Source organism: Spermophilus citellus (assembly GCF_964194105.1).
Source record: "Spermophilus citellus genome assembly, chromosome: 13".
Lineage (NCBI taxonomy): Eukaryota > Metazoa > Chordata > Mammalia > Rodentia > Sciuridae > Spermophilus > Spermophilus citellus.
Window position 1 is genome coordinate 96,577,046 of NC_138193.1, and position 26,462 is coordinate 96,603,507.

Sequence of the window (26,462 nt, forward strand, 5' to 3'; positions counted from 1 at the left end):
ACTAAAAAAAAATAAATATTAAAAAAAACAATTAACAAATGTGAGCCAGGCATAGTGGCACACACCTGTTTTCACAACTTTCTGAGGTTGAGGTAGGATGACAGGTTGCAGGTCAAACTTGGCAACTTAGCGAGAACCCGTCTCAAAAAAATGGAAAGTGCTGGGAATGTAGCTCAGTGGTAGTGTGACCGTGGCTTTGATCTCTAGCATTGCCAAAAAATAAAAAAAAATAAAAAAAAAATAAAATTAACAAATGTTACTGAGATAGGAATTTGGGGATACATAAAGAGAAAGAAATACTGAGTCTCAAAAGAGAAACCACTCATGAACCCTTGAAATACAAAACAAGCAATTCATGAGCAACCCAGTTCATGCCCTTGGCCCATAGCTTTGACCCACGCCCTTGGCTACAAAAAGTAACACAAGGGTAATGCTGGACCGCCAGAGAGACTGACCTGAAATTGTGTAACTCTGCCCCGACTCCACTTCTAGCTCAGCCCATAGCTACTGTCCCTGTATAAATGTTAACAGCACAGACCAAGGGGTTGTTATGTCTCCCTCTGGAGATGGCCTACATTACCCCTTGAAAGCATATATTTCTTTTTTTCTTTCTTTTTTTTTTTTAAGAGAGAGTGAGAGAGGAGAGAGAGAGAGAGAATTTTTAATATTTATTTTTTAGTTCTCAGCGGACACAACATCTTTGTTGGTATGTGGTGCTGAGGATCGAACCTGGGCCGCACGCATGCCAGGCGAGCACGCTACCGCTTGAGCCACATCCCCAGCCCAAGCATGTATTTCTTGCTCCCCTAAATAAGCTTCTATACCTCTAATGCCATGTGCTAAAATTCTTTTCCATTAAGTACGCCACGGATCCCTCTTGCCTTGACTAGTTCTTACGCTTCTCTGGGAATTTCTTGGGACCCTATCCTGGAGATATTTCTTCCCCAGTGACATTTCTAGGGACTGAGAGTAGGGAAACAGGTAGTTACTGTTAAATGGGCACAGATTTTCATTTTAGGGTGATGAAAAACTCTTGGAGATGGATACTGGTGACAGTTACACAACTAAATGAATGCACTTCATACCGCTGAATTGTACTGCTTTTGTTTTTGTTTTTTCAGTACTGGGGATTGAACCCAAGGACACTCTACCTACCGATGAGCTCTCTTCCCAGCTCTTTTTATTTTTATTTTTTTGAGACAGGGCCTCGCTAAATTGCTGAGTCTTGCCTTGAAGTTGGAATCCTCCTGCCTCAGCCTCCCTCGTCAATGGGATTACAGGCATGCACCACAGCACCTGGCTTTGTTAATATTTATGGAAGTATTTTAAATCAGGTTTTTAATGTAACTTTTTAATTAGAATTTTGCTGATATTTATGAAGTAGACATTGTTTTTTTTTTTTTTTAGTAGACATTGTTTTTACATGTTTATTACCTAATTAAATTTCTTGTGTTGTGGATTACCTGTTCCTATTTTTCCATTTAGGGCTACTGTATCTTATTTTAGCAAGAAGTTGATAAAGCACATTTTCCCATGGAATGAAAATAATTCAATAAATTTTAGACTATCTACCATGTAGCAGCAGAACAAACCAAGAAAAGAATTATTTGTGGGGCTGGGGATGTGGCTCAAGCGGTAGCACGCTCGCCTGGCATGCGTGCGGCCCTGGTTCGATCCTCAGCACCACATACAAAGATGTTGTGTCCGCCGAAAACTAATAAATAAATAAATAAATATTAAAAAATTAAAAAAAAAAAGAAAATAATTATTTGTGAGGGTGCTGGGGATTGAACCCAGGGGCATTTTACCACTGAACTACATTCCCAAGCCCCCCCCCCCGCCCCATCTTTTTTTTTTTTTGGTACTTGAGATTGAAGTCAGGGGCACTTGACCACTGAGCCATATCCCAGCCCTATTTTGTATTTTATTTAGAAACAGGGTCTCACTGAGTTGTTTAGCACCTTGCCATTGCTGAGGCTGGCTTTGAATTCACGACCCTCCTATCTCAGCCTTCTGAGCCGCTGGGATTACAGGCATGTGCCATCATGCCTGGCCCTTTTTATTTTTTGAGATAGTGTCTCACTGAATTGCTTAGGGCCTCACTAAATTGCTGAGACTGATCTCCAACGTGAAAGAGCCTCCTACCTCAGCCTCTGGAGTTGCTGGGATTATGGACGTGTGACACTGTGTCCATCCTGCTTTCTTTTTTAAAAAAACTATTAGGCTCTCAGCAATAATCATAATTAATTTTGTTTTATTATAAAAAAGTTTTCTTATCATAATTCTCAACTCCCAGTTTTACAACTTCAGGATAATTAATTTTAATAATTTCTTGTGTATCCTTCCAGAAATTTTATTTGTATGTTCTAGCATCGTTGCAGAGCAGGATGACATATGGCAATTTAGTCAAGTAGTAGCCTTGATTGCTGTGTGAAGAATTATCTTTTTTTTTTTAAATTTTTAGTTGTAATTGGACACAATACCTTTATTTTATTTATTTTATGTGGTGCTGAGGATTGAACCTAGCACCTTGCATGTGCTAGGCGAGTGCTCCATCACTGAGCCACAACCCAGCCCCAGAATTATATCTTTTTAAAAAAGAAATAACACCCAACACCAGAAGATTATGCTATCACGTGTCTGCCACCATATCTTTTTTTGTTGTAAAACTGGCTCTTTGTTAAGATGCACGAGATATATGGATCCTATGTGAGTAAACTCTTGAAAGTGGTATTGGCTAAGGCTCTGTGGGTAGAAAAGGCAAATTTATACCTGTCTATTTTGCTAAAAGTAAATTGCTTTAGGGGTCTAAAATAATTAATTTACCATCAAGTGACTGATTGGTCACCTTGAGAGATGATACCAAATGAGAGCTAAACCAAAATGATATCAATTTTCAGCTTTGTTTCTGGCAGGTTGGACATTTAGTAGCAGCAATAGGGAAATCAGTCTTGCTGAATAAAAGCCCATGATTTGGGGTCTATTCATAGCCTCCATTCCTGACACCATGTCTACTATACTCATGGATAAATTATGCAAGCCTTTGTGGTCAAAGGCAGAGGCTGGATGATGGCAGTGGGCTGAGCTATCCTGTATTCATGTTAGCTGAGTGCTTCTTTCATGGTACATGCTTTCTGGTGAGCATTAACATGAGATATTTCATGTCCATAGGTCCATCACAGACTTCAATTCCAGCCTCATTATCTCTGATCTTACAGTCTTTCTCTAGTCTCATACCTGATCACTTGGCCAACCTGTTGTCTAATAACCGTGAGTCTATTTATATTCTGACTTTGGGCCATTTTTATATCTACATATAGTAGATAATCTAGTATAATGCCTGATATTCTGCTCACTGGGAGGATTTCCCCTCACTGTCGTCTCTCACAGCCACCCCTGAATAGGACTTTAATGATGTCATCTTGCTCCTATAAGACCAAGTTGATCCATCCATGAACCAAACTTCACTTTTCATCTCCTATGTCAGCTGGTCATAAGAAAACCTCCCAGATAACCATAACTTGAGCTGATGGAGTGGTATCAGTACAATAGTGGTGTATGAATGGGGAACGTGAACCTTCTGTTTATATAGCTGACTTGTGCTGTCTGTCCTACTTGTTCTTTTTTATTATTTTTTTTTGTAGTTGTAGATGGACATAATGCCTTTATTTTATTTTTATGTGGTGCTGAGGATCAAACCCAGTGTCTCACGCATGCTAAACAAGCACTCTGCAGCTGAGCTACAGCCCCAGCCCATCTTACTTGCTCTTAATCCCAGATATACCACTTACATTGTATAATGGGTTGCTATGGTGCCCCTTGACCTTATGATTTGGCATACATGAATGAAACAGGTTTTTGATAGTTTTCTGGCTACATGGTCAGGAGCTCCATTTTTTTTTTTTTTTTTTTTAGTTATAGATGGACACAATATCTATTTTCTTTTTATGTGGTGCTGAGGATTGAACCCAGTATCTCATGCATGCTAGGCAAGCACTCTACCACTGAGCCACAACCCCAACCCTCAGGAGCTCCATTTCTATCAGGATTTATTATCATGCTAGGAGCTTTCTTTCTTTTTTAATATTTATTTTTTAGTTGTAGTTGGACACAATACTTTTATTTTATTTATTTATTTTTATGTAGTATTGAGGATCGAACCCAGGGCCTCGCATGTGCTAGGCGAGTGCTCTACCACTGAGCCACAATCCCAGCCTAGGAGCTATTTTTTCTTAAAGCATATATTTCTTCCAGGTGTGGTGGTGCACACCTGTAATCCCAACACACCTGTAATCCTCCCTCCCAGGGTGGCTGAGGCAGGAGGATTTTGAGTTCAAAGCCAGTCTCAGTCACATAGTGAGGCCCTAAACAACTCAGTGAGACCCTGTCTCTAAATAAAATATAAATATGGGCTGAGAATATGGCTCCAGTGTTTAAGCACCCCTGGGTTCAATCCATGGTATGAAACTCTGTTCCCCAATCCAAACATACATTTCCTCACCACATGTGGCAATTGGGAATATTGTTTGATTCTATTTATGGTAGACTACTGTCATCTTTCAGCATCCAGCCAGTTGGGGTAGAGGCAAGATTAGTGAATGAAATGAAAATAAGATGAGAACACGTTTTTTTTTTTTTTTAACATTTTTAGTTGTAAATGGACATAATAACTTAATTTTATTTATTTATTTATTTTTTGTGGTGCTGAGGATCAAAACCAGTGCCTTGCATGTTCGAGGCAAGTGCTCTACCACTAAGTCATAACCCCAGCCCCAAGAACTCTCTTGAATAATTTAGGTCTTTAGGGATGGAAATAATATCTGCTATTTCCCCAGGATTGGGATATTATTTTCATTAACTGTCTTGACTGCTATGGGGGAAGTGCAGCAGAAATGATCTTAGAACTTCTACCCGGCTTTCCTTTCTTTGTTACGTCTTACAGGCCAATGAACCAATGTGAAGGTTGTCAACTTCAAAGTGTCTATTCTAGTTATCTGGAGACTAGTGAAATGGTCACTACATGGACCCAACAGTGGAGCCAATGTGAGTCAAAGATGGTTCAGGACTCCATTTATTACCTGGCCCAACATATGGTCCCACTCTAATAGGACCAGGATGACACTCTGGATCTTTAGTAAACAGGCTGCGAAATGACATTAGGGTGCATAGAGTTTACTGAGGAGTATGCTCAGGTGCAACAACACCTGTCAGGGGAGGAAAAGAAGTTTGAGCAGGATAATTTAAGCTCAAGTAAAGTATCAAGAAAGGTCACAGTTATCCTCATGAGAGCTCTGAACTGGGATAGCTCACTATTGTTGTCCTAGAGTGGGGCACATCATAAAGTGACCCACATATTCCCCACATCATAAAGTCATTCCTGCCAGGTACGGTGGTTCATGCTTGTAATCCCATCTATTCAGGAGGCTGAGGAAGAAGGATTTTAAGTTGGAGCCTGGTTGGGCAACTTAATGAGGCCTTGTCTCAAAATAAAATTTTAAAAGGGCTAGGGGGGCTGGAGTGGTGGCTTAGTGGTAGAGTGCTCGCCTAGCATGCAAGAGGCACTGGGTTTGATCCTCAGCATCACATAAATGTTAAATAAAGATACTGTATCCACCTGATACTAAAAAATAAATATTAACAACAACAACAAAAAAAAAAGGGCTGGGGATGTAGCTCAGTGGTAGAGCACCCCTCGGTTCAATTCCTAGTACTAAAAAAATATTATGCATATGATTCTATATCTTGCCTTTTTTTACTTTAGTATTTTTTTAATTCTCTTTCCATGAATGAGTAACAATGTATACACAAGGACACTCATTTCAGTTTTAAATACTAGTACTGAAATAACTATTGATTGGTTAAAATTATTGTATATAAGTCAAGTAATAAATGATATGTAGATATTTAAACTTATTTATTTTTTTGGCTATATGTTGGATTGTGAGGGTGTCAGCTTGCCCAATCTTGGCAAAAGAGTAATTGAAAGATACATAAAGGAGGCAAGCAGATGGAAATAAAAAATATCACATTCTTAACTATAAAAAATGAAGATTAAAACAGTTTTGGTGCAAAGGCCAAATAGGCTTACTTGTACTCTTGTCCTCAGTTTCTCCAAGTCTAGAATGGAGGCTATTGCACCTGAATGACAGTTTGGTTTTCTAAAGGAGACGCTGGCCATTCTTGCTCAGCAGATGGATACATCAGGTTGAGGCTAGACTTTCTTAGCTTCTTTACTTCTCCATCATGCTTCCTTCATACCCTTACAGGTTTCTTCTGAGAGCTAATAAGTTGCTTGCACAAGAAGTCAAGTCTCATTATCTCCTTCAACAGACCAAATATCTATGAAATTTTTACAGAGGCATTTTATAAAAATGAAAACAAATTAATTTTATTTTGAAAATGGAAATCTGCACAGGTTCCAAGATAAACCAAGCCTAAAGGATATTTGTAGCCTAAAAATTCTGTTTTCTGTGTGTAGTATACTAAGCTAAAGTTTGTCAAAGTGGCTCATTCATTTTACCATGGAGGAGTCAGATATCTCTCTTTCTCCCCTCTTCCTTCCTTTCCTTAGACTCCAGAATAGTTGGGATTATAGGCACAGACCTTCTTCTTCTTCTTTTTTCAACACTGTGGGTTGAAGCCAGGGTCACTTTCCCACTGATCTATATCCCCAGCCCTTTAAAGTTTTTTTCCTAGTCAGGGTCTCACTCTGCATTACTTAGGTAGGGCCTCACTAAGTTGCTGAGGCTAGCTTTGAACTTGCAATCCTCCTGCCTCAGTCTCTCTAACTGCTGGGATTATAGGTGTGTGCCACCACACTTGGCTAAAATGATTTCTACATTAAAGCTGGAGTGGTCCTGGGCATTCTTGTAGGAGGTAGAGGGGAATCAAAGCAATAAAAACAATGGAGCATATGGAGGTGAGAAAGGATGGAGTCCTATATATGCTATGTAGTATACTACCGTAAGGAGAGGCGGAGATTAGGATTGGCAGTTTTATGGATAAACTTACCGGCTGAAGGAAGGTTGCAACTAGTGGTCATTAATTTTTACATGATGTATAAAGCAATGTTACTAGTTAAATGAAGAGGCAAAAGTGGAAGTAAAGGTCTTCAAGAGAGTGGCAAATGCTGAAGAAATTAAGTAGGGATGTCAAAGCATGACTAAATTGAATACAGAAATTGCTTCTGTGGCAGCCTTTGGGAGGTGATATCTTAGTTGGGTGGGTTTTTTGTTTTTAATTTTTTTTTTTTTAGTTACTGATGGATTTTTGTTTATTTGTGTGCAGTGCTGAGAAATGAACCCAGTTCCTCACACGTATTAGGCAAGCAAGTATTCTACCACTGAGCCACAACACAGCCCACTGCCAGGAGGGATTTTAAAAAAATAGAGCTGGCATTTTCTGAAGGGTGGGTTTGAGGAGAGTGAGAGAAGAAACAAGATATTAAAGGAATTCCAGAAGGAGGGCAGATATGAGAGAGATGTAAATATTCATTAACAAATTGCACTAATAGGCAAATATACTCTCTGGGAGATTATTTTACAGTACTAATAAACTATTTAGATCTGTAGATTAAAAAGTAGGAACTGCAATATCACAATCACGAACCTTGAAATTAAAATCAGAAGTGCTGAAGCAGGGGGGTCACAAGTTTGAGACCAGACTCTAGCAACTCGGTGAGACCTTCTAATAAAAACCGAAATAATATTAACTCAAACCCAAACCCAAACCAAACCACCACAACAAAATACCTAGGGATGTAGATGTAGAAACACAATATTAAGTATAAGTATAGTGGAGACTGTGGCCTAGTAGAGTCTCAGAACAAGTTGGGTGGAGCTCCCATGTCAGTGCAACAGGACTGGATGGCAAGCCCATTCAAGAGCTGGGGATTAAGCAGGGTCTCTATGAGGTGGTACACACTATGAGTATTATCGATGTGCTATGAATTACTAAGATAAAGTTATGAACCCTGCTTTCAAAAAATCCACGTGTTACAAATATTGACTATAATTATAGGGGGGGTCCATAAACTGCTGAAACCTATTCATGCTAGGCAGGTACTCTATCACTGGGTTACATTCTGCCCTCAGTCGCTCATTTTTTTACTTTGCAAAGTATAAAGACACAGATAACGAAAGATGCCATATTCTCGGTCTTTCAGGAGACTGTAGTGGACATTATAAACGATGGTTTTTGACCACAGACATAGCTGAATCATTCAGTAAATATTTACCAAACGCCTGATACATATAGGCAACGTGCCAGGGACTGAACTTTGTGAGAGACCAAGAGTTCTTCCATTTCTATCTTTACAAGACCATTCACTTCTAAAAACGTGACTGAAGTTACTAATTTGGCCTTAAAAAGTCATCCAAGTTTGAGAGGCATTCTTGAAAGACAGAAAGGGCTCTTACCGGGCAACAACTTGATTTTGGTTTCTCTACATCCGACTCTAGTTTGGTCTAGTCAACGTCACGGCCTTATCTATTCAATAGGATTAACAAGTACACAAGAACTTGCAAATCTTCAAAAACACAACCTTTGCAAAAACTAATATAAACAAACGAGGAAACAAATGTTAGGCTTTTGAGAAGTAATAATTGGTAGGTTCACCCCTTGAGGGAAGACGCTGTCGCTTTTAAGTGTTCAGAGCCACCGAGGCAACCCGCATGCGGTTGCACAGCGCTAAACCTGCCTCCTCTGAGAGATCAAGTTCCGCTTCCGCAGGCAGATTTCCACTGAGCGTGTGAGCGCTAGGCGGGAGATTTTTAACTCCGAGCCCGTCCTCATTGCGCACGCGCCTAAGAAAAGGCGGAGACCGGAAGGGAGGGGGCGTGGCGAGGAGCCGCGGACAGCCGGCTTCCTGGCTCTGCGGCTGGGCTGAGGGGCCGGCTGCGTACAGTAGTGACGGCCGCGCGGGACCGGTCACATGACCATAGCGGCTGCCTGTACAGTAAGAACCCAATATGGCAGCAGCGGTAGCAGTGGCAACGGCAGCAGGAGGATCGGCCGCCCCATAAACCCCCCCGCGCACCTCCCCCGCCGCTTCCTCTGCTAGGTTGCTCCTCCGGCCTGACTTCCCCTTTCTCCCACCTTTCCCGGCACCGCGGGAAAAGCAGCACAGGGCAGAGAAGGCAGGGAGGGCGGCCGGAGCCGGGACACGGGAACCTCCTAGTCCAGTTCAAGACCCGACATGAGGGAAAAGGGCCGTAGGAAGAAGGGCAGGACCTGGGCGGAGGCCGCCAAGACGGTAAGGGGGAGGGAGCGAAGGGGAAGGCCGGGAGGATTTCGTTCCCTTGCTGCCCGCCAGTCTCAGGGGAAGGGAGGTCATTGGCCCCGCGACCCCGCTGAAGGCACAAAACCGCGCCGAGCAGGCGGCAGTTAGGGTCGGGGTTGCGGTCCCTGTGGGAATGGAGGCGCTAGCAAAGGGGGCTCGCCGTCAGGCTGCGGCTTCTCCCAGCATCTGTGACGAGTCCTCTTGGTGTTTGGAGGCTGTCTCGGTCATGTCGCTGTCGCCCCCACTCTTTGGTAGCCTCCGCCCCGGCAAGGGGAAGTCTGTTGTGCTTGCACAGTAACCGGTTCTTCTCCCTTGTGCGCCTGGAGAGCCCCCATTGGATGCAGACAGGAGAAGGCTTGTGCGTGCATCTAGCTCCGGAAAGAAGAAGGGAGCGCCGGAGCTTGTAGAATTTACCCTCTACAGCCGACATTCTGCCTGACCCCCTGCTTATCTGGCTCTCGGAGCCGACGTGAGGTCACGAGGCTTTTGTTTTTGTTTTCTGTTGGAGCTGAAAGTGCTGGAGGTGTTTAGAAACGAAGTAACAGGTGGGACTTGTAGAATATATATTTTTTTTCTGTTTCCGTAGAGACCTACTCTGAACAAGGCAGCAGTGCATGGTGGGACGTGTAGTTTACCCGTCCTTCACTTTTCTGTAGCCAAAGTGATGGTGGCCCACAAATTGTGATTCATGGGCAAAACATTTTTTCCCCCAATTTTGTCATAAGGAAATGTAGAGGTAGGTTTTTTAAAAAGGATATTTAGTCAGAACTTTTTCTGTGTTTTACGAAGAAAAAAAAATAAAAAGCGTGTATGTATGTAGAAATGAAAAAGGAGAAAGTGAAGTTTATTCCTTCGTTGGGGGTGCAACAGAAAAATAGCAGGGCATTAAACAATAGCATTTCAATATTGGAAAGTGAGAGGTGTTCATCTCTTTAATACATGGACAGCACACTAAATGTCAGATGGTTATTTATTAAATAAGTTTTTCCCCCCTGAATACAAAAGAAATAAATAGCCGATTGTGGTGGTGCATAACTGTAATCCAAGGAGTTTGGGAGGCTGAGGGAGGAGGATGGCAAGATGGAGGACAGCCTCAGCAACTTAGACCCTGTCTCAAAATAAAAAGGGCTGGGGATGTGGCTCAGTGATTAAGTGCCCTTGGGTTCAATCCCCTATACCAAAAAAAAAAAGTTAAATATTTATGGTGGTGAAATTTAGAAAATTATAGAAAAGCACAAAGAAGAAAAAAAACCACGTATTTTTACCCATCAGTTGTATCTTAACATTTTGGGTATATTGCTATAGTCATTTATTTCCCCCAATCTGGGTCCTTTTGTTTATTCAGTCTGGTGTATTTATTTTGAGAACCTTATGCATTTGTTTTGTAAATTTCGTGTGTTAGGGGGTTGATGAGCTTTCAACTTATGTTTTAGCTGGAAATATGAAAAAAGTGCAGAAATAACTAGTACTTTTTATTTATTGTTTTCACATATCTTTTTGTATGACTGTGCTGGTAGTTTCCCTATAAAAGATAAAACTCTAAAAATAATTTTTGATAGTTGTATTCCTATTTTTTTAAAAAAAAATACCTTTATTTATTTATTTTTCTGTGGTGCTGAGGATCAAACCCAGGGCCTTGCACATGCTAGGGGAGCGCTCTACCGCTGAGCCACAACCCCAGCCCCACTATTTTGCCTTCTACTTCATGGTTATCTCACAGTGTCTGTTAATAAAAGAAACATGGGCTGGGTTGGCAGTGCATGACTCCGGAGGCTGAGATAGGACGACCACAAGTTCGAGGCCAGCTTGGGTAACTGAGCAAGACCCTGTTTCAGAAAGAAGGTAAATTTTAATTGTAACTAGGCAGATCCCTAATTATGTTGATTCATTTTAAGTCTCTAGAAAAAAAAATATGGGGAGAGGGTGTACCAGGGAATGGACCCAGATGCACTTTACACTTAGGTACTTCTCCAGACTGCCCTCCCACAACCTTTTTTTGTGTGTGTGTGTGAGACAAGGTCTCCCTACATTTTGGAGGCTGGCCTTGAACTTGTGATCCTCCTGCCTAAACCTCCAGAGTTGCTGGGATTACAGATGTTTGCCCAACCTGTACTTGTATTAAGTTTGTAGTTATTATCAGAATCTCTAAGAGGTAGGGTGCAGTTTGAAAAAGTGTATTCAGCAGACTTACTATTTGTATGTATGTATGTATGTATTTATTTTTGTTCTGGGGATTGAACCCAGGACCATTCACATGTTGGGCAGATGCTCTACCACTGAGCTTCATTTTCAGATTGTTTTGTTTTGTTTTGGTTCAGGGTCTTTCCTGGGTTGCATAGGCTGGCCTTGAATTTATAATCCTGCTTTAGCCTCCTGAGTTGCTAGGTTTGCAGGAGTGTGCCATCATGCCTGGTCTTTTTCTTTTCTTTTTTTTTTCCAGTAGTGAGAATTGAACCCAAGTGAGAATGAACCGAGCTACATTCCCTATTCTTTCTTTTTTTTTAGTATTCCATTTTTTTTGGATATGTCATCATTTAAAAAATTGATCCTTAATTATGGAAATAGGTCATTTATAGTTTGTTTCTTTTGGTATCATTCTTGTATATGTATGTATACATGTATATGTGTATTTATGTGAATGGAATAGTTAGGATAAAGATTACTTTAGCTGGCAGGGTGTCACATGTTTGTAATCCTAGCTATCTGAGAGGTTGAAGCAGGGAGATCGCAAATTTTAAGGCCAGTCTGGGCAATTAGCAAGACCTTATCTCACAATAAAATTTAAAAAAAGTGGGGATGTAGGTCAGTGGTAGAGTGCTTGCCTAGGAGGCCCTGGGTTTGATTCCCAGTGGAGGGCCAGTGATGTACACTTGAACTTGAAATGTGTCTTTACATATCTTTAAAACTTTGTGCCTTGGGACTGGGGAGGTGGCTCAAGCGGTAACTTGCTTGCCTGGCATGCGTGGGGGGCACTGGGTTCTATCCTCAGCACCACATAAAAATAATTTAAAGATGTTTGTGTCCACTAACAACTAAAACAAAAAACAAAAACAAACAAAACAAAACAAAAAAACCCCAACTTTGTGCCAATTTGTACACTGGCCCCCCCCATTTGTTGTTGTTGTTATTTTTGGTGGTACTGGAGAGTGAACCTAGGGGCACTTTATCACTGTGCTATATCCCCAATTCTTTTAGACATTTATTTTGAGATAAGGTCTTGTTAAGTTGTTGAGGCTGGCCTTGAACTTGAGGTTCTCCTGCCCCAGCCTCTCAAGTCACTGGAGTTACTGGGATTATAGGTATCTTCCAAAAATTTGAAATTTCCTTTTTCTTCTCCAGTTTTTCCTGTAGTCCAAAAAAAAAAAAAAGTATCTATCTTATTCTTGGCATTTTCATACAGTAACAAAGCAGTTTTTCAATTGTTTTGTTCAGTAAAACTTGATGGATGGGCTGGGGATGTGGCTCAAGCGGTAGCGCGCTTGCCTGGCATGCGTGCGGCCCGGGTTCGATCCTCAGCACCACATACCAACAAAGATGTTGTGTCTGCCGAGAACTAAAAAATAAATATTAAAAATTCTCTCTCTCTCTCTCTCTCTCTCTCTCTCTCTCTCTCTCTCTCTCCCTCTCCCTCCCCCTCCCTCTCTCCCTCTCTCTCTCTCTCTCTCTCTCTCTCTCCCTCTCTTTAAAAAAAAAAAAAAACTTGATGGAAATGTTCTGTATCTGCTATTAGATGTGGTGACCACTAGTCATATGTGTTCCTTGAGCACCTAAAATGTGGCCAGTGTGACTAAAGAATTGTATTTTAAATTTTACTTAATTTTAATTATGTAAAGTTCATGCAGCCACATTTGTCTGTGATACAGATGTAAAGTAACTTCCTATGCTTACTATTTGTATTTTTTATTTTTTTCCAGTAAACTTGTGTGTTAAGATCACTTGTCTCCCTTCCCACCTTCACTCCCTATCCTGGTCTTTTTCCCACTAATTTCTTTGTTTGTTTGTTTCTTTTTTCTTTTCTTTTCTTTTTTTTTTAGTACTGAGGATTGCACTTCAGGTCCACGTCCCCAGTCCTTTTTATTTTTTATTTTGAGACAGGGTCTTGCTAAGTTGCTCAGGGCCTTGCTAAAAAGTCTTTGTGAATAAAAGTAACTAGCCTTTTGTCATGTGTGTTGCAGATTGATTTCCTTGTTTTGCCTTTTGCCTTGATTTATGGAGTTGTGTTTTTCTTTTGCTGCCCCTACATTTTTTGTTTGTTTGCTTTTTTAGTACTGGGAATCAAACCTATGGACGCTTTACCACTGAATTATGTCCCAACCCTTTTTATTTTTTATTTTTGGGTACCAGGGATTGAACTCAGGGGCACTCAACCACTGAGCCACATCCTCAGCCCTATTTTGTATTTTATTCAAGAGACAGGGTCTCAATGAGTTGCTTAGTGTTTCTGTTGCTGAGGCTTGCGTTGAACTCGCGATCTTCCTGCCTCAGCCTCCTGAGCTGCTGGGATTACAGGTGTGCTCCACCGAGCCTGGCCAGCCCTTCTTATTTTAAGACAGGTTCTCACTAAGTTGTTTAGTTACCTCATTAATTTGCTGAGGCTGGCCTTGAATTTATTATTATCCTGGCGTAACCTCCTGAGTTAGGCTGGCACCATGGCATCTGGCTTGCCCAAGCATTTTTAATGTTAATATAAACAAATTGATCAATATTTACCTTTTATTCTTTTTTAATTTTAGGTCCTGTTAAGAAAGGTTTCTCCCACTCAAAGTTCTAACCTAAGTGGATTTGGGGAAATGTCCATGATAATTCTTCTGACTGCCTGACAGTACTGAAATTGATTTGTATTGAATTCACATGAACTTGGTCTTGGGCATCAGAGGGTACTGTATGACTTTTTCTTTCTTTTTGTGTACTGCTGGGGATTGAATCCAGTGGTGCACTACTACTGAGCTGTATCCACAGCCCATTTCATCTTATTTATTTATTTAATTATTTAAAAAATATTTTTAGTTGTATGTGGACATAATACCTTTATTTATTTTTATGTGATGCTGAAGATAGAACCCAGTGTCTCACATGTGCTAGACAAGCACTTCTACCACTGAGTCACAACCCCAGCCGCTTTATTTATATTTATTTATTTAAAATATTTTTTTAGTTGACAATGGGCCTTTTATTCTTATTTATTTATATTTGGTGCTGAGAATCAAACCCAGTGCCTTACACATGCTAGGCAAGTGCTCTGCCACTGAGCTATAATTGTAGCTCACATATTATTTTATTTATTTTTAAAATTTGTTCATTTTATTTATTTATTTACTTATTTGTTAATTATGTGGTGCTGAGGATTGAACCCAGCGTCTTGCACATGCTAAGCAGGCAGTCTACCACTTAGCCACAACCCCAGCCCACCCCATTTTATTTTTTGGGATAGGTTCTCACTAACTTGTCCAGGCTGACTTTGAATTTTGATCTTACTGCCTCAGTCTCCCAAGTAGATGGGATTATAGGCATGTGCCGCCACACCTGACTAAGACTTACTAATTTTAGTGTTTTCTTAGTAAGTTGATCCATATTTTGGCAAAAGTTACGTTATGAAAGACATTTCATGTGAAAATTCCTTGGCCTCTGACGGTAGTGGCTGATATTACATTTAGAACAGCTTTCATTGGAGTTTACCATTTGGGATGGCCCCTATCATCTTGAATCTTTTTTTTTTTTTTTAAAGAGAGAGAGAGGTAGAGAGAGAGAGAGAATTCTTTTTAATATTTATTATTTAGTTATCGGCGGGTACAGCATCTTTGTTTGTATGTGGTGCTGAGGATCGAATCCGGGCCACATGCATGCCAGGCGAGCGCGCTACCGCTTGAGCCACATCCCCAGCCCTCATCTTGAATCTTTAGCTCATTGATATTTGAATTATTTAATACATGGGTTAGCTATACTCAATTTCCAATAAAGAGTTCAAGAGGCTGGGTGTAGTGGTGCACGCCTGTAATCCCAGCCGCTTGGAAGGTGCAACAAGAGGATCGAAAGTTCAAAGCCAGCCTCAGTAATTTATCAAGGCCCTCAGCAACTTAGTGAGACCCTGTATCAAAATAAAAACTAAAAAGGGCTGGATATGTGGCTCTGTGCTTAAGTACCCCTGGGTTTAGTCCCTGGTACTGGAATAAATAAAATGTTCAATGGTGTTAATGACATTTCTTTTTAAAATATTGTTATTATAGATGGACATAATACCTTTATTATTTATTTATATGCGGTTCAGAGGATTGAACCTAGTGACTCACACGTGCTAGGCAAGTGCTATACTACTGGGCTACAACCCAGGCCTTAATGACATTTCTAAATAGTAACACAACATTTAAAAATATGTTGCTATTGGGACTGGGGCTATAGCTAAGTGGCAGAGTGGTTGCCTAGTATGTGTGAGGCACTGGGTTTAATCCTTAGCCCTGCATAAAAATAAACAAATAAAATAAAGGCATGCTGTCCATACACAACTATCAAAAAAATAAAAATATATATATTGCTATTTGACAGAATAATGATTAATTTCATATTTGACTTGAGAGGTTCTGCCAAATTTTCTAAGTTTATTGACTTATTTTGGTACTAGGGATTGAACCCAAGGATGCTTAACCACTGAGCGACATCCCCAACCCTTTATTCTCTTTAATTGCTTAGGGGCTTGCTAAGTTGCTGAGACTGGCTTTGAAATCACTATCCTCCTGCCTCAGCCTCCTGAGCCTCTGGAGTTACAGGTGTGTGCCACTGTGCCTGGCCTTTCTAAGTTTAATTTGGATATATCCATGAAATATATTAAGGTGTTGTGTGTTATGAAGATTTTTCCTTTCAAGTACATTTGTGTATTTTTCTATGATATGGATGAACTACAAGATATATAGAAAGTAATATATATAATTTTTTTTTGGTACAAGAGGTTGAATCCAGGGCCACTTTACCACTGAGCTATATATTCCTAGTTCTCTTTATTTTTTTATTTTGAGACGGGGTCTTGCTAAGTTGCTTAGAGCTTTGCTAAGTTGCTAAGGATGACCATGAATCTGAAATCCTGCCTCAACCTCCTGAGTCACTGAGATTACAGACATGAGCCATAGTGCACTGCTGATGTTTTTGTTAAATTAAGAAAATGCAAAATTTTTTTTTTTTGAGATAGGGTCCCACTCTGTTGCTGAGGCTGGCCTTCAACTTTGTAGGCTAAAGCAGTCAATTCTCCTTCCTCAACTTCCCAAGTTGCTAGGATTACAGGCCTAAGCCACCACATGCATAGAAGAATAATTTTTTTTTTTTTTAGCGTCAATGGACCTTTATTTTATTTATTGATATGTGGTGCTGAGAATCAAACCCAGTGCCTCACACATGCTAGGCAAGCACTCTGCCACTGAGCCACAGTCCCAACCCAGAATAATAATTTTTATATGTATCATTAATAAACTGTGAAACCGATAATGGGAAGAAAGGGACATTTTTTTTTTTTTTTTTGTATCAGGGATTGAGCTCAGGGGCACTCGACCATTGAGCAACATTCCCAGCTCTATTTCGTATTCCATTTAGAGACGTGGTCTCACTGAGTTGCTTAATGCCTCACTTTTGCTGAGGCTGGCTTTGAACTCACCATCCTCCTGTCTCAACCTCCCCAGCTTCTGGTATTATAGGTGTGTGCCACGATGCCTGGCAAAAGGGACAATTTTTAAATAGCAATTTGTGAATAGCCTTAACAATAGATTACCCTATATAGGAAAACTACATAATTATTAGCTGGTTATTAACATGAATTTTGAATCATACAAATCTGGATTTGATGTTGCCTTTACTGTTTGTTGTGTCATCTTGCACAAGTTGTTTAAATGAGTACAAACATTAATGTGTAAGAATCATCTAGGGGCACTGGGGTTGTGGCTCAGTGGTAGAACACTTGCCTAGCATGTATAAGGCACAGGGTTCGAGTCTCAGTACCACAAATAAATAAATAAGTAAAAAGGTCCATTGGCAACTTAAAAAAACAAAAAGAATCATCAAGGGATCTTGTTATACAGTTCTAGATTCATTTGGTTTGTGATGTGGCCAGAGATTCTGTACCTTTTTATGTGTTTGTGTGATGGGATATTGCTATGTTGCCCAGGCTGGCCTTGAACTCGTGATCTTCCTGCCTCAGGATCTTCTTGCCTCAGCCTCCTGATTTGCTGGGATTACAGGCATGTGCCACCACACCTCACTGAGATTCTTCATTTCTAACAAGTTCCCAGGTGATGTTGGTGCTGCAGTCCAAGGACCTGGAGTTGTAAGGCTTTTTTTTTTTTTTTTTAATATTTTTCTAGTTGTTGATAGACCTTTATTTTATTTATTTATATGCAGTGCTGAGAATCAACTCAATTCCTCACACATGCCAGGCAAGTGCACTACCACTGAGCCCTAGCCCCAGCCCTAGCCCCGGCTTTAACACTGCCAAAGCTTTCATCATTTTCCTAAATCGAAATGATAATGATAGTAAAACCTACTATTTTGGGTATTAAGTGATTAAGTGAAAGTGTGTGAATTTTTATTTATTTTTGTATAATGCCTGGTATGTTATAAGCATTGTTTGTTAATATTTCTGAAAAGTTAATAAATGTGTATAATTTTTTGTTTCTGAATGGGAAAAGTAGATATTGTAAAGATGTTATATCTTAGCAAATAAGTGCAGAGATATGAGACAGTTGTAATGAAAAGCCTTTTAACCTCTGGAACACCTTGTTGGCTGTGACTTTCCAGGGTCATTGTGGAATCAGAGACTTAAGTGAGCTATGAACAAGTGAGGGAACTCAGGAAAGATCCCTCTTCTGTTTTATACTTCATTTGCAGGTGTGTCTACCCTAGATCTAACCCTGTTTTGCCACATATCTTCACATGCTTGGTCTTCCCCCATGTTAGTAGGGACTCTTATGTGTGAGTCCAACTGTATTTTCTTATTTATTTGTTTTTGGCTATGTGTAACAATAATATAATTTTCATCTTCTGCTTGTTTTTCTTTTGTGTGAACTGCAAATTCCCTTTACCATCCGTTTATGTTTATTGAATACTTAATGCTTATTCTTTGCTATGTGGGAGCCTATGAGAAACAATGAACATATTGTTCTTGACCTCTTAAGAGTTTGCTATTTAGTAAGAAGTGGACTAATAATTTAGGCAAAATGTAATACATACATGTTTTATGTTTTGATTTCTGCCAAAAATATTGTTTTCTGTTATGCCTTTAGTTGGTTATTGATATTTATGAAAGTATATTTAAAAATGTATTAGTCTTTTTTTGTGTGTGTGTGTGGGGCTGGGATTGAACCCGGGACCTTGTGCATGCGAGGCAGGCATTCTACCGAGCTATATCCCCAGCCCTGTATTAGTCTTTCGAGATTATAGTTTTGGTTGGCAGAATTTTAAAATGGTCCCAAGATTCCATCCATATATTCCCCTCTGAGTGGATGGGGATAATGAATATAATGGGATATAAGTCCTAATATTTGGTTATATTACACAGAAAAGATGAAGGGATTTTTTTGGGGGGCAGGGATTGAACTTAGGGACATTTAATCACTGAGCCATATCCCCAGCCCTTTTTGTATCTTATTTAGTAGTGTCGCCTGCTGATCTGTGCCTAGCATCCCAAGCACCGAGTTGCTTAGGGCCTCACCAAATTGCCGAGAGGCTTGCTTTGAACTCACTATCCTCCTGCCTCAGCCTCCCAAGCTGCTGGGAGTACAGGTGTGTGCAACCATGCCTGGCTAAGATGAAGAGATTTTGTAGGGGTAATTATGTTTGACTTTGATTTGGTGAGCCTAACCCAATCAGGCAAGCCCTTTCAACAGGATCTAGAAGGTGGTACAAGAGAAATTTTGAAGCAGTAGAGGTTTTCTTGCTGGTTTTGAAAAGAAACAAACAGCCCTATTGTGTGCTGCCAGTGGAGAAGGCCCTGTAGCAATGTACACAGGCAACCTTTAGGAGCTGAGTGAGCCAGCATGAGAACAGAGCCTGAGTCCTACAACAGAAAGGGACTGAAATCTGCTGATAACTAGTAATAACCAAGGCTCAGATGAGGTCACAGCCTTAGCTGGTGCTTCTGTTTCTACCTAATGAGATTCTAAGCAGAGGACCAGCTAATCTGTACCCAGCATCCCAACACATAGAAATTGTGAGCTGTTTGAACCTAAGATTAGATAATAAGACTTAAAGTCGTGGATATATTTTCTGTTGAAGCTGCATAATAGTGAACCAACAGTAAAATAAATAAATAAACAAATAAATAGATAGATAGATAGATAGATAGATAGATAGATAGAAGGGATAAGGGAGCAGGGTTGGACTTAGAGAAGGTGTTCAAGATGATAGATGCCAACATTTATGGGTGAATAATAGATAAGGTCCTTCCAGAAAGGGAAGAGCTGAAAAGAAAGTACACTGAAATGCAGGGTGTGTTTAATGCACAGTGAATTTACCTTTGAGGATTGTGAAGTGTAGTAGAAGATTAAGCCAGAAAAGGTATGTTAGGGCCAAAATGTGGAGGGTTGTGGAAAGTTGAGCTGACTAGTGTTTTTATTCTAGGAGTAATGGTTTTATGGAGGAGATAATATCATATCTGTGTTTTAAACAGATTGCTGTATAGTGTGAGGGAGTATATATTACTTTTCCTGCTCTTCAAATTTTTCTCATTTTTGAGTTTTTTTAAAAAGTTTTAGTTGTGGATAGACACAATACCTTTATTTTATTTATTTATGTGGTGCTGAGGATTGAACCCTGTGCCTCACACATGTGAGGCAAGCACTGTACCACTGAGCTATAAATCCCAGCCTCAAATTTTTCTCATTTTTTTAAACTGCTTTACCTTTATTTACTCAGAGTTGTCCAACAGATTTTTTTCTCTCCAATACTGGGATTGAACCCAGGGGTGTTCTACCACTGAGCTACATTCCTAGCCCTTTTTTATTTTGAGACAGGGTCTTGCTAAATTGGTGAAGCTCGCCTTGCACCTCAATCCTCCTGCTTCAGCCTTCTGATTCTCTAGGATTACAGGAGTGTTCCACTGTACCCAGCCTTTTATGTTCTGCCAGTCTCTTGATGTTTTTGCATATACAAGAGGTTCTTCAGTGCTCTTTAACACAATAAGATTCTACCTTTTTTTTTTTTTTTTTAAAGGAGACGTACGTTTGGATATATTTTTTTGTATTGGGGAGAGTGAATCTAGGGGTGCTTAATCATTGAGCTACATCCCCAGCTCTTTTTTGTATTTTATTTAGAGACAGGTTCTCACTGAATTCCTTAGGCCCTTTCTACTTTGCTGAGGCTGGCTTTGAACTCAGGATCCTCCTGCCTCAGCCTCCCAAGCTGCTGGGATTATAGACATGGGCCACTGTGCCTGGCTCAAATCCTACCATTCTTTCTTTCTTTTTTAATTGTAGATGGATACAGTATCTTTTTATGTCTTTATTTTTATGTGGAGATGAGGATCAAACCAGTGCCTCCCACACTCCACCACTGAACTACAGCCCTAGCTCCAAATCCTGCCATTCTTTTTTTTTTTTTAATATTTATTTTTTAGTTGTAGTTGGTGTATATTGAACCCAAGGTCTCGTACGTCTGAGGGGCTCTACTGCTGAGCCACAACCCCAGCCTAAATCCTACCATTCTTAAAGGAAAAACAAAACTCTTTTCCCCATTTACTCTAGCTCATGTTGGATGTTCTTTTTTTTCTGAATTTCTGCAACACTGTTCATTTCATACATCCATTACCATGTATATATCTCTGGTCTTTAGGTTCAGCTGGTAGAACCATCAGGGCAGTGTGTTGTACAGCTGTCTTCTGTTTAAATACTATGTCTTGGGATTGTATACCATACTGCCTTTGGAAATCATGATACCATTTGTGAAAACACCATTAAATAGCGATATATTTATTTTTGACAAAAATTAAGGACATTTTTTGCTAGGAGAAAAAACTGTTATGAGTTTGTGATATAAAATTGTACTTGGAGCCTGGGCATGGTGGCACACACCTGTAATCCCAGCAGCCCAGGAGGCTGAGGCAGGAGGATCATAAGTTCAAAGCCAGCCTCAACAACAGCAAGGTGCTAAGCAACTCCATGAGACCCTATCTCTAAATAAATACAAAATAGGGCTGGGGATGTGGCTCAGTGGTTGAATGCCCCTGAGTTCAGTCCCTGGTACCACCCTCCCCCCCCAAAAAAAAATTGTACTTGGAGAATAGATGTGGGAGGTAAGAAGGAAAACTTTTTCAGTCTTTTATTTACTATTGGATTGCTTTGTGTATATTTTCCAGGTCTATTTTCTAGCAGACAGGTGGCAACGTGACAAAGGTTTAATGAAATTGTTTCTCAAACTAAATTTCCCATGAATCTCTTACCAGGAATTTATGGGATTACTTGAGGTTTTAAATGAAAATTTTTTAGTTTTGTGTTTTAATGTTAGTCTTAAAAGTTGAGTATATTTGTTACTTGACATGCGATTTTGGTGTCATTTTGCTGTCCGTATTAATTGGAGTATTTTCACAAAGGGAGGTTCATAGCTATTATCATGGTATGTAATGAAGTTTTCACCATAGCTTAGATAAGAAAACATGTTTTGCATATTCAAGACATCTCAAAAGGTCTTGTGTTGTAGCAGCCAAGACCATGGTGATGCTGGGTATGTTGGCACATCCTGTAATCCATGATACTTAGGAGGCTGATGCAGGAGAATTGCAAGTACCAGGCCATCCTTGGCAACTTAGTGAGAGCCTGTCTCAAAATTTAAAAAGGACTGGTGTCTGTGTCCCTGGTTTCATTTCCCCAGGATGGGGAATGTTGTGGGAGGTGTGAGAGGAAAGACCATGGTGATATAGTTAACAGCAAAAGTAGCATTATTTTAATTTTTACTTAAAGTTGAAATTTGTTTTATATTTGGGTTTAATTTATAAATTTGTTTTATTTTTATAACTATATAAGAATAAGGTGTATACCTAGCATATTATTGGTGTATATGTAAGCATTATAATGTAAATCAGTGTGTGAATGGGATTGAGCTCTGAGATTATTTTTTCTTGTAAATATTACTGAAATTTAAGATATACTAAATATGTTCTGTGATTTGGTAATAAATTAACATATGTTCAAAGCAATCTTAGCAAATTTAAAATTTGTTCATCTGGGCTGGGGTTGTGTTGCTAGCATGCACGAGGCACTGGGTTTGATCCTCAGCACCACATAAATGTAAAATAAAGATATTGTATCGGGCTGGGGATGTGGCTCAAGCGGTAGCGCGCTCGCCTGGCATGCGTGCGGCCCGGGTTCGATCCTCAGCACCACATACCAACAAAGATGTTGTGTCCGCCGAGAACTAAAAAATAATAAATATTAAAAAAAAATTCTCTCTCTCTCTCCTCTCTCACTCTCTCTCTTTAAAAAAAAAAAAAAGATATTGTATCCACCTAAAACTAAAAAATAAATATTAAAATAAATAAATAAATAAAATTTGTTCATCCTTCTGTATTTTATTTTCCTTTCTTACCAAAAACGTAAAAACCTCTGTGTTTTTAAGGTCATCTGCCTCTAAAAACCTTATTAAATTTTGAAATCCATTTCTCCTTTCCCATTTCCAGTTCCAGTTAGATTTTTTTTTTTTTTAATTAGGGATTGAACTCAGAAGTACTCAACCACTGATCCACATCTCAAGTCCTGTTTTGTATTTTCTTTAGAGATAGGGTCTCACTGAGTTGCTTAATGCCTTGCTTTTGCTGAGGCTGGCTTTGAACTCATGATCCTCCTGCCTCAGCCTCCCAAGATGCTGGGATTACAGGTAAACACCACCATGCCTGGCCATGATATATAGCCCTTTCTCTCTAGTTTCTTGGGCATTTCTGTCATGAGTGGTGCTGATTTTTTAAAAAATATTCTTTTAATTGTAGATGGACACAATACCTATTTATCTTTTTTTTTTTTTTTTTTTTGGTACTGGGGACTGAACTCAGGGGCACTTGGCCCCTGAGCCACATCCCCGGCCCTATTTAGTATTTTATTTAGAGACAGGGTCTCATGGAGTTGCTTAGCACCTCACAATTGCTGAGCCTGGCTTTGAACTCGTAACTCTCTCGTCTCAGCCTCCCGAGCTGCAGGGATTACAGGCATGCACCACCATACCTGGCTTCCTTTATTTTTTATTTATTTATTTTTTATGTGGTGCTGAGGATTGAACCCAGTGCTTCACATGTGAGGCAAACGCTCTGCTACTGAGCCACAGTCCCAGCCCATGGTGCAGATTTAAAAAAAAAAAAAAATTATTTATTTTTGGTATTGGGGATTGAACCAAGGGGCACTCTACCACTATTTATTTTTATGTGGCGCTGAGGGTTGAACCCAGTGCCTCACATGTGCGGGGCAAGCACTCTATCATTGAGCTACAGCCTCAGCCCAAGCCCTGTGCTTTTTTATTTTTTATTTTGAGACAGAATCTTGCTAAGTTGCCCAAGCTGGTTGAACTTGTGATCCTCCTGCCTTAGCCTTCCAAGTTGCTGGGAATACAGGTGTGTTCTACCACGCCCAGCATGGGTGCTGATTTTTTAAAAAATATTTATTTATTTATTTTATTTTTTTTAGTTGTAGTTGGACACAATACCTTTATTTTATTTATTTATTTTTATGTGGTGCTGAGGATCGAACCCAGTGCCTCGCTCGTGCTAGGCGAGTGCTCTACCACTGAGCCACAACTCCAGCCCCTAAAAAATATTTATTTTTTAGTTGTAGTTGGACACAATACCTTTATTTATTTATTGATTGATGGGCCCCCCTTTTTTTTTTTTTAGAATTTATTTATATGTGGTGCTAAGAATCAAACGCAGTGCCTCACATGTGCTAGGGCAGTGCTCTGCCACTGAGCCACAACCCCAGCCCTATTTATTTATTTTTATGTGGTGCTGAGGATTGAACCCAGGGCCTCACATGTGCTAGGTGAGTGCTCTACTGCTGAGCCACAACCCCAGCCCGGGTGCTGATTTTTGTTGAAGGCTTTCTCTACATCTTTTGAGATGACTGTGTGATTTTTGTCCTTAATTCTATTTGTGTGAATTAACATTTATTGATTTGTGTATGTTAAAGAATCCTTGCAACCTTGAATGAGACCAACTGGTCATGATGTGCAGTCTTCTTAATACGTTGTTGAATATGATTTGTTAATATCTTTCTAAGGATTTTTGCTAAAAATTTTTAAATTTTTAAATCCCTCCCTTTGATTTATCAGGGATATTCATCTGTAGTTTTCTTTCCTTGATGTGTCCTCTGGTTTTGGTATCAGGGTGATACTGGCTTTATAAAATGAGTTTGGAAGTGTTCTATCCCTTTCAATTTCATGGAATAATTTGAGGAGCACTGGTATTGGCTCTTCTTTAAGGATGTGGTAGGATTCTGCTGAGAATACATTTGCTTTTTCCTTGTTGGAAGAGTTTATTAGCACTTCTATTTCATTGCTTGTTATTGGTCTGTTTAGGTTTTCTGTGTCTTCTTGATTCAATTTTGGCAGGTCATATGTGTCTAGAAACATCCATTTCTTCTAGGCTTTCCAATTTATTGGAGTATAAGTTTTCAAAATAGCCTGAATGATCCTCTGGATCAAAGTCTTGTGGATTTCTGAGATGTTTGTGGTGATTTTTCTTTATCTCTAATTGTATTAATTATTAATGTGGGTCTTCTTTCTTTTTCTTTTGGTTAGTTTGGCTAAGGACTTGTTTATCTTTTCAAAGAACCAACACTTTATTTCATTGATCCTTTGTAGTTTTTTATTCTCTATTTCATAGATTTCAGCTATTATATTAACGATTTCCTTTACTGGTTTTGGAATTTTTTTTGGAATTGGTATTTTTCAAGGGCCATTAGATGCATCATTATATAGTTTATTGGGGATATTATTTTCTTATGTAGGCCAACTATACTTTCCTTTTAGAACCACCATCATAATGTTCCAGAGGTTCCAGTGTGTTACATCACTATTTTGGCTTGTTACTAAAAATTTTTAAATCCCTCCCCTTGATTTCTTCTATCACCCATTCATCATTCAGACATATTTTATTCAATTCATGTGTTTGTATAATTTCTGTAGTTTATTTTGCTGTTGGTTTCTAATTTTTTTAATTCCTAATTTCATTCTCTTTTGATCAGATAAGACGCAAGGAATTATATAATTCTTTCTTTTTTAAAAATTTGCTGAGACTTGTATCGTGGCCTAAATTTTGGTCTGTTTTGGAAAAGGTTCCATGAGCAGCCAAGAAGAATGTAAATTTGGCTGTTTGCATGAAATATTCTATAGATATGTTTTAAGTTCATTTGCTTCATCATATTTTTTAGGTCTGCAGAGTCTTTACCGAGTTGATGTCTACATGATTTATCTATTGGTGAGAGGCAAGTTGAAATCACCCAGTATTATTGTATTGGGGGCTATGTGAGTTTTTGAGTAGTTTCTTTTTTTTTTTTTAAAGTATACTCATGTTTGAGTCATAAATATTTGTTATTGTTATATCTTTTTGTAGGATTTTTTCTTTAACCAGTACAAAGTGGCCTTTTTTTGTCTTTTCTGATTAATTTTGAGTTGAAGTCTACTTTGTCAGATACTCCTGCTTGTTTTCAGGCTCTCTTTGCATGGTATATCAATTTTTATCCTTTCACTTTCAGCCTTTTGCTATCTTTGCCTATGAGTCTCTTGTAAACAACCTATAGTTCGGACTTGTTTTCCAATCTATTCTATGTGCTGCCTATGTTTTTTAATTTGAGAGTTAGAACCAATTTGATATATGCAGCAGTTATCCTTCAAAATCATAGTAGAAATAAAAACCTTCCATGATAAATTGAAAAATTTTCAGGGAAAAGCCTCAAAGAATTAGGAATTTATTACAAGATATGAATGACAGATTCAACAAGGAGATAGCAATATTGTAGAAGAACCAAACAGAAATTTTGGAAATGAAAGGTAAATAAAATGTTTAGTTAAAAAATCTATACAGAAGACAGAATCTCAGAGCTGGAAGACAAAGTGGCTTGACCTTAAACAGTCAGACACTATTTAAAAAAAAAAAAAGTAACCATGACCAGAATATGCAAGAACCCTGGGACAATATTAAGAGATAAAATTTAAGAACTAGTGGAATCAACGAGGG

The 26,462-nt window shown here is 39.3% G+C and overlaps 1 protein-coding gene across 5 annotated transcripts in view; it reads left to right on the forward strand.

Moving 5' to 3' along the window:
* Window positions 1-8,910: 8,910 nt before the first annotated feature.
* The window catches only part of ASXL2 (ASXL transcriptional regulator 2), a 138,436-nt gene continuing 120,884 nt past the window's right edge, over window positions 8,911-26,462 (forward strand). Inside the window, exons 1-3 of one of the 5 annotated variants that reach the window (XM_081265365.1) lie at window positions 8,911-9,253; window positions 15,965-16,041; window positions 17,457-17,582. In XM_081265365.1, the coding sequence (XP_081121491.1) occupies window positions 17,499-17,582 (84 nt within the window). In that variant the 5' untranslated portion in view covers window positions 8,911-9,253; window positions 15,965-16,041; window positions 17,457-17,498. The remainder of the gene's footprint in view (window positions 9,254-15,964; window positions 16,042-17,456; window positions 17,583-26,462) is intronic. The other 4 variants (XM_081265368.1, XM_081265366.1, XM_081265367.1 and 1 more) reach the window with 4 other exon arrangements.